The sequence below is a fragment of the Calonectris borealis genome, chromosome 2 (genome assembly GCF_964195595.1).
Source record: "Calonectris borealis chromosome 2, bCalBor7.hap1.2, whole genome shotgun sequence".
NCBI lineage: Eukaryota > Metazoa > Chordata > Aves > Procellariiformes > Procellariidae > Calonectris > Calonectris borealis.
The window spans coordinates 101527393-101536562 of NC_134313.1; the positions used below are offsets into that span (position 1 = coordinate 101527393).

A 9170-nucleotide genomic window follows, 5' to 3' on the forward strand; every position below is an offset into this window, starting at 1 on the left:
TTTTGAGTCAGTAACTTCCATAGCAAGTAGTTTTGACTTACAAAATCCAAGAACTCTAACCCACACAGCAACCTCAACCCTCATTCTTTTTAGTTTATAACCTGAACAGTAAGATTCTGCAAAATAAATTTTGTCCTTTGTTCATCTGCTTCAATGCTGTTAAAACATGATCGTGTGCAAGTGTACAGTGTGGGCAGAAATCAACCACGTAGTCAGAATAAATTAATAATCTAATCAGCCGCGTTTCATACATAGCTATGAAGAGCAGCAGAACTTACCACACTAACACAAGCACACAGGGCTCAGTACCTTGATATGAGTGACAATGCAACCAGTTTTCAGAATATTTGTTGAAGACTGAAGAGTAACAAAACTTAACTAGCAGGTCTTTCATATGGAAAATATGAAAAAAATGTGCAAAAATACTTTATTTTGTGACCTTTTGCAGATAAGGAGAAACATTATTCAATTAAACCCGTCGGAAATGTTCAGAACTCCCATCCTGAGACAGAGTTTGTCTTGTAGATTCACATGTATTTGACAAACTCTATTCCTAGAAAACTGCATATCTGAGGAAGGAAGATTTGCAAATTCCAAATTCTGGAAGCCTTCCCACTATCAACAAACTGACACTAAAAAAAAAAAAAAATTTAGAATCAATTGTGTAGAAGTTATTAGTTCTTTCATTTGTTACAACTAGCTGAACAAATATCAAGGGCATCTTTAAACCCTTTCAGTCCAGTCAAAACCAAGCTGCAGCAGCTTCTCCTGTTAATAGAGAAGCAGCTTATGTGGGGAGACAGTAAAAAAGAAAAAAAAAAAAAGAAAGAAAAAAAGATTTGTTAGACTAGTTGCTAAAGCAATTCTAGGAATAAGGCTGTATGTTTAACATACGCTAAGCAGAAATGGCCTTGATTCTGAAGGAGGAAGGTTTTGAGGCATAGAAGGATGCAAGTTTGCATCATGAATAGAGCACAATGTATTCACAACACTATGCTTGTCCTGGGGAAATAAAGCTTTCCTTTCACTTGGCAGGAGAATCTGCAAGTTAGCATGCAATAGTTAAATCTGGGACTGTAGGAATCATGAATAAAATGTTCACAATTTAACTCTTTTTAATACATTTCAAGTTGTCCTAAGAGATCAGTTTGTGTGATCAAAATGAGCTCAGTAAAAGATCATAGACCTCTAGGAAACAGCCACTCAACTTACAGCTTAAATTTAATCTGAGGTAAAATTTTGAAAATGAAAAGGAGTGTGTATAGCATGAGTCAAGCTATGATAAGTAGTAATAGACATCATTACTTTTTTAACATTTCTTCCTTCTTTTTATATTGGTCACTTCCTTTTTCAAATGGGAACCCGCTGAACTGACCCACATTCTTCTTTAGAGAAGCAACCTAGAACAGAAAACGCAGATTACTTTCCATTGCAAGTAGTTTAAAAGATTTCATCCAATTACATCTGTTAACTTTTCATACAAGAAAAATCTATTCTAGCAGTTAGCTGTTAACAAAAAGTTACACCCTTTAAGTTATAACCTACATGGTTTATGCCTTTATTTATCTCACGACAGCCAAACTACAGCAATTAAGTTCTTGTGATGTTGGCACTTTTAATTCTTTTTAATAACTTACCAGGTAAAATCACCTGCCATTCCAAGCTTGTCTAGAACGTACTGCATGGTTATTTACACGTTTGCACAACTATGACCATGTGAAGCCTGTTGCATGCTTTGTACCACATAATTTGTTATAGAATAGTGCATTTTATTTTTACTATATAATCTGCTAAAGCAGATTTGCTTTATTTGCTTTTTTAAAGTCGTACACGGGACCATGATTGTACTTTTGAACCTGTTCTTTAGCACGACCAATTTTTGCATTTACATACCATACAATTTACAACTTTTACCATTACACCTGCAACTTTCATCGTGACAGCCATTGTAACGGGAAATTGCTCCCATCAAGATCCCAAATATATTAAGTTCTTTGTTTCCACTCCATCTCCTTTTACCAAAAAATAAGTTAAAAACCATCCCCAAATATTTTATTCCTCTGAGATATTAATACACTATCAAGAATAATTTGAACTCGCGTTCAATAGTTCCACAAATTTTGTTCCTGCTGTTTCTCCATTAATTTATAATTTTACGAAAGCTAAGCTCCTTTTCCAAAGGTAATTATCTTTGTCCAGCACGTAAAGAAAATTTGCAGATGGTATTGGTATGTTTTATTAAAAACATTAACGATGATCCAAAGCACATATAGAATGTGCATACAAGACAACACCATCTGATCTTCGCTGTATTAAACAGCATTCTGAACTCCTAACAATTTTGATTAAGTATAGTTTTGGATGAAACCATACTGATATATTTCCAAACTGAATGTATTTTGAAGCAAATAAATATATTCTCATATCTTTGGACTCAAACCACTGGGGCGCTGCAGCAATCCAGCTGGACTCTCCAACAAGCCTATGTCCAAAAGACTAAATGTTGGAGAGCAGAGCAAAGGGGGGTGGAACTGCAACCAAATAAGTGGTGTGGGAGGGAAGGGCGAGAGCTGTACTTCAGTAGCAGCTGTGTCTAATTAGTATGGCTTAGGAGTGTTAAATATCAATTTACAGTTATCTCATTTGCACATAATTATGAAACTGCGAATAGTCGTGTGTCTATTAGTTGATTAGACTATTTATTAGTAATTGATTTAATAATCAATAATAACAGTATCATTCAGTTGTTAGTTTCTTAGTAGTGTGTTGCATAATCAATAAACAATACAATCTCTTAAAACAGTTATGTCTCAGATCTGCAATCTAAAGTGGGGAAAGATGGACTCTGAGGTAATGGTATCCCAGTACCTCCACCCAAAGACGGTAGAAAAGTGTTACTGGTTTCATGAAGGGAAGATAAATGCAGTGTGACAACTTCCATGGTAAAGCTAGTTAAATCAGAAAGCTATATGGTTGTGTAATTGTACCTTTCCTATCAAACAATTAAATTCTACTGCAGGACAATCCAAAAGTTTGCAAAATTCTGTAGGCACCGAGTCAGAAATTCTCTAATCTGGTTTATTGCCATACTGAATAAATAGTATAATTCACAGAAGTAGGTTTTAATGAATACATACTGTTCTTTTTCTGAATACTTGAGGCAACAGATATTTCTTTGCCATTTAAACAAGCACTGCATTTGCAGCAGTAGTCTGAGATGTTACAGCTAGCATGCATCTGTACTAGTACTATGCAGTTCCTGGTTTCTGTGCTAGCTGTTCAAGTTTCCAAAATACAAAGAGATTAAAAACAAATTCCTATAAATATTGTAAGTGTATTGAAATAGTAAAATTTAATCTACATCCATTTTATCTCAATTAGTGAGGAAAATGGGTCATATTTACTCTGAAATTTAAGGCATGGTCACTGATAAATAAAGGGCTCCAGTAAAGATTTCCTATTATATTTTCTTTAAGTTTCACCCTTAAATACAAAAGCGAGCATGTCAGTTTTTGACTAATATTTTAATTGTCTCAGATAAATACAAAAATCACTATTAGGATTTTACATATAATGTAGTTTTACTTTCTACTGCTTTGTGCAAACTAAAGGAGAAAATGACTAGGCAAGTAGCAATGTATTAAAACCCATTAACAGGTTTCCAACATAAAAGAAATAGAAGTACTACAAAAAAGCTATGTTGAACAAAATAACTACATGGAGTATTTTGACTGTAACGCGCATGTCAGCAACATTTAGCATGTGAACCATAAATTATTTCCAACTCATCCTCATAAGGTAAACCACCCCTCCTCCATTAAAAAAAAAAAAATCTATATTCAAGTAGACTTATGATTCAGTACACCTTTCCATAGCATTTTTATAGGGAGAGTAGTTTATAGAAATTAGAAAAGTTATGGGCTTGCTCAGCTGGTCCTGCAATATTCATTTTCTAAGTAGTTTGTAATAAGTGACATTTAAGAAGTGGATCCGTATGTGCAAATCTAAAAAACTATACTACAAACATTTTCGCTATGCATGAGAATTAACAGATATACAAGATTGACTTTAAGTTCTTACAGTGCCTGGCCTGTTGTAGAGGAGTTTGTGGAGGTTCCTAAGTTCATCTGTCTTCTTTTTACTCAGAAAGAATTGTATCCTTTCAATTTCACAGAGTTTTTGTCCTTTTCCTGAAACAGTTAAAATCAATGATGCAATTCACCACGTTCATATTATGTGTTTATAACTTCAAATATCTACTATTGTTTAAAAGAGCAAAGAAGTTAATTCAGAATAGCATCAGACATCATAATAGGTCAAATATTAAGCAGGCCTTTTCTTATCAATTAGGCATCCTGACAGTCTCTATCTTCCTTACTTGATACCACCTAGACCAGAGCACAAGGACCTGGCATTACTTTTTATTCTGGCTGCTCCTGCCTTTGTTAGTGGTGGCTAAGTACTGTAGATCCTATTCCAGGTAAGGTTAAACATTATATAACTTTTATGGTTTAAATTGATGCGACAGAATAAAAGAGGGTTTTCAGATAATTGTAATAGCCTTGTATTTTAAAATGGATCATGACTCTTAAGTTAGGTCTCATCTACAACAAATTAATAATCTGATCATTTAAGAGGTTTCATTATCATTACCAACACTCACAATTCTTATGTGAAAGGACAAGCTTACCTGGTGTAATTGTAAAAGGTTCCTTTTGCAATGAGGACACTTGCATGGTCAGTCGGTCTACCTTCTTTTTCTCCCTCTTTCCTTCAACAATGAGACTCTTCTCTGCAAAAGACAGCTTCCTTAAACACGGTATTTTTCATTACATGAGCAGATTCAGCTGTAGTGACAGGCAGTACAACACTGAATCTTTGAAATGGCAAACCAAAAAGGGATAATGATATAACCAGGTATTATGACACTTTCAAACCTTTAGCTAATAGGTCAATGGGATTCTACGGAGCAGTATATTGGAGTCTCTAGTTCTTAACCACAATCCTGCATCCAACTTCACCTTGAAGACAAGACTGGGCATTTCCTAAAGGGAACTTCACCCCACGATGGAGATTGCAGCGCTATGCATTTTCAGAAACCCATCCTTCCCTCCCTTCACTGCCTTTCTGAGCTACAGAACTGACATTGTTTCCATAGTCTCCTTCTGGGATGCCCCAACCCCTACACACACAGCTCCACTTTAGCTCTCTCAGGGGGAACACTACCACCAGATGGGCAAAGGGAGAATCCAGTATGGCTGCAGACACTTTCCCTTCCCACTACCGGACTGGGGGACCCACACATATCAGCAGGAGAGGCAGAAGCACAAGCACAGTGGGAATGTACATGTCACGGGGCTACGCAGGGCGGCACTCTGCGTGGCACAATATGAGTGTCATGAATACTACAAGAATACTATGCCCAGTAATTCTCGGAATTACTTAGTAATGAATACATTTAGATTGTTTTATACATTGCACATCACTACTTTAGTGATACCATGTCAGTAGAAAAACCCAAAGCTCCACCTAAACATTTCATACTAAAATACTTGACTATCAAACTATCCTTAACACTGAACAGATGGGCTATCCTGGCTTTAACATCTGAAAGCAGCTTCAAAATCTGTATGAACATAATCAAAACTGGATATGTATCTGATGAAAACAGAGCAAAACATACACGTATGTACACAAGAAACAGTTGTTTCTAAAAATTTAATTCTAATTACTCTAGTTTCCCAAACAGCATAATCTCTTTTCTTTCTACTGCCTTTCCTAAAGACAAACTTCAGCTCTTTTAAGGATCCAAGACCATCAGTGACTTAGTTTTCCCTGTGCCATACTGCAGCTCTATTTCCATGGGTGCTTTCATTTGCAGAACAGGTGCCTAGAGATTTCACGATGGAAATTAACATTTCTGCATAGTAGTTCCTTCATCACATCTTGTATTCCTTGGCTAGCCTCTTCGATTACATGCCACAACACAAAACCTGCCTTGCTTCCTCAACCTACATCGCCACAATTTCTATTGATAAAATTAGTCAAATGGAATATTCCCCCTCCAATGTAATTAAATTTTGGTACCCAGTAAATTAATTCACAGTAGTTAAGCAAAGACATCTGTATTGTTTTCAAAGCACAGATTTTTGAAGTTTCTTTTTTCTGAAAACATGGATCACTTCAGCGTGTTACTGGCAAAAAAGGATTCTTTTTTGGATATGCATTTTTATACAAATAATTTGATAAAGGATGCTACTTCTTACAATCATCTAGTAGTTTATAAAACAACAACAAAAAAACCCCGGCATAGGAATGCTGGCAATTCCTTCAATCTTTCCTGAGGAACATCTGTATCACTGTTTCTAGTGTTGCCTGTTATAGTCTACTGGGAAGTGATTTATGACCCATGAGATAGATGTACCATGGAATCGCCTGAACAATAATTGTACAATTAGCCGAGATCACAGGAGACTGCATTCAGTAAGCTTGGCATTTTTTAAAGGACAACTTATTCAGTGGAAAAACACGAACCCTTTTCTTCCTCCTCCTCTTCTTCCTCTTCTTCCTCTTCATCACTTTCCTCAGCTTTGTTTTCAGTTTCAGGTTGTTTCTCATCTGCTTTTTCAGACGACATTGTATCTTCTTTTGATGAAACAACGGAAGACATGGTGTATGCTTCTGTAAAAAGCAGAAGTCATCATCAATATAGCATTATACATGAAAAATACAGGAGTCCTGCTCTATAAAAAAATCTCCTTGTATGGTAGAAGTAATGTCATAGCACTCGTATTGTCATTGTTCACATTCTTTAAGACACTGAAGTATTCTGCATACACACAGTACATAAAATTTTTCAGGAGGAGCTGCCATCCATTCTACAACTAGCCTGGTTAAGAACAGTTTAAAAGGTTATTAGTTCTTTCCACACACAAGTCTTCAGGCTTGCTTTGTGAAGCATTTGGAAACACCCACTCAAGCAGCTGATGCTGTTATCTATTAAGAACTGTAATGTTTTCAGATATCACAATTTTAGTGCACCATATTATAAACCGAATAGTTATTTCTGATCACGGTTAACTATGCATACAAGTTTCCTAATAAGTTAAACAAGCTACATATTTAGATGGGAAACGGAAACAGAAAAAAAAAAAAAAATAAAAATTACGAGCAATTCGGAAAAAATGAACACTGCTTTCAGAATTTAAATAGCTGCAACATCTCAGGGCTTGAAAATGCTTTTTGTTTTTAATCTGCAGATCTACAACAAAAAAGAATAGATGCTTCATACTTAGCATATTTAAGAGGAGTCTTTTCGTAGCATTTGAAGTGGCTTAAACGTTAACTTTAAAAATAAAATATCTCACTTTGGCAAGTACCATTTCCCTACTAACAGAGAATGTCTATCTAACAAAGGAAGATAACCGTATCTGTTCATTTTAGAAAAATCCTAGCTTTCGAAATCTTTCACTGTTTACAGATCTGGAACAAAATACAGCATCAGTTGTATAAGCCCTTGTGGAAAAAATATCACATGATTAACCATTTTCTTTTTCCGATATTAAAGCCAGTATTATCTGCAAGAGATCAGACTCAATAAACAACAATGAAATCAACTGCTTATATACAATATCAGCAGATGCCAGAGAACAGCAGCACTCCAAATGACAGAAAAAATATGAGTTATAGTACCAATAGTCAGGGAAAAAAGAAAGTTTACTACTCTTTGCTAAATCACTGGGGGCAGGGGGAAATATCTTTCAGGATATTACTACCAGTATTTCATTTGACGCAGAAAAGTAATCCAACTTGTTCATGATATCACACTCTGAATTTTACTTGGCCGCACAAGTGAAAAACCAAGGGAAGTACTACATGTTGTCTTCCCTTCCCCTTCCAATGGGAGCAGAAGCGGAATAGGAAAGTAAGAGACTTTTTAGCTTTTCAGCAACCAGGTCCGACTTGCTTACGGAAAAAGGATACTGGGATCCACCTTTAGGAAGACTTAAGTCGGGGGTATTTTCAGCCGGGAGAGGGTATCTCGCAAGCCGCCCCGAGAAGGATACTCGCGCACAACAGCACTTCCCACCCTCGTCCAGGACTTCTCAGACACCAACTCGCCACCTGTCCCCTTCCCGACTTGCGAGCCAGAGGCCGGGGAAAGAGACGACGATGGGTAGCGCCCGGAGGAGCCGGCGGCCAAGGAGAAGGGCGGCGGAGGCAGCGGCGAGCCGCCATCCCTCTCCCCGAACCAGGAGGCAGCGAGACCGTTCCGCCCCCCTCCCGCCGCCGGGCCGTAGGGCAGGACAGAGCGCCCAGGAAACGCCTCAGGCGGAAAACACAGCCCGCTGCCCCGCGGAGGCCTGGGAGGGAGGCGGCCCCCGCGGCGCCGGTGAGTCGGTGACAGGCGTCCCAGGCACAGGCGTCCCCCCGGCGGGACAGGAGCCCGGCGGCGCAGCGGCCGCGTTTCATTTCCCCTCGTCACCCCCCTCATTGGGCCGCCCCGTCCGGGCCCAGCCCGGCCCGGCCGCGGCGAGGTGGGAGGAGGGAGAGGCGGGATGGCGCTCTCGGGCGCCGTTATGGCCATGGCGGTAGGACCCACCTCAGCTCGAGCCCCGGTTTCTGGCTCCTTCCTCGGGCGCGGCTGCGGCAGCAACGGCAGCTGGAGGCGACAGTTACCGGAGGGGGGAGAGGGCGGGGGGAGAGGGCGGGGCCGGGCGCCCCGGCGCACAGTGACACACACACACCCCCCGAGGCGCGCGCTCCGCGTCCCGCGGTCGGTCACACTCTCTCTCCCGGAATCAACAAGGTTTTCAAAATGGCGGGTTCTCGGACGGGGAGAAGGAAGCGGGAAGGCGGCGGCCAATCAGCGCCCGCAGCCCGGCCGGCGCGGGGAGGCGGCCGCAGGGGAGGGGAGGGTGCGCGCGCAGGGAGGGCTGTTGTGGTGGGGTGTGTGGATGTGCGTAACGTGCGCCCGCCCGCCAGTGCCGCCTGCGGTGACGTCAGGCCGCGCGCGGCGGGGGGAGGCAGTGCGCGCCTCCGCGAGGGGTGTTGCCAACGCGGAGGAGGGGAGGGGAGCGAGGGACGGGGAGGCGTGAGGGGCCGGCGCGCCCCGCCGCCCTTCTCGCCGCCACCGGCGCTTTGTCGGCCCGTGGCTCTCCGCGGGGACT

The 9170-nt window shown here is 40.5% G+C and overlaps 1 protein-coding gene across 4 annotated transcripts in view; it reads right to left on the reverse strand.

Annotated features, from left to right (window-relative positions):
* The window catches only part of DEK (DEK proto-oncogene), a 51525-nt gene extending 42626 nt beyond the window's left edge, over positions 1 to 8899 (reverse strand). Inside the window, exons 1-5 of one of the 4 annotated variants that reach the window (XM_075142799.1) lie at positions 8603 to 8897; positions 6535 to 6681; positions 4691 to 4792; positions 4081 to 4190; positions 1306 to 1400 (exon numbers count right to left, since the gene is read on the reverse strand). In XM_075142799.1, the coding sequence (XP_074998900.1) occupies positions 1306 to 1400; positions 4081 to 4190; positions 4691 to 4792; positions 6535 to 6670 (443 nt within the window). In that variant the 5' untranslated portion in view covers positions 6671 to 6681; positions 8603 to 8897. Of the gene's footprint in view, positions 1 to 1305; positions 1401 to 4080; positions 4191 to 4690; positions 4793 to 6534; positions 6682 to 8602 lie in introns of all 4 variants that reach the window. The other 3 variants (XM_075142800.1, XM_075142801.1, XM_075142802.1) reach the window with 3 other exon arrangements.
* Between the last annotated feature and the right edge of the window lie 271 nt (positions 8900 to 9170).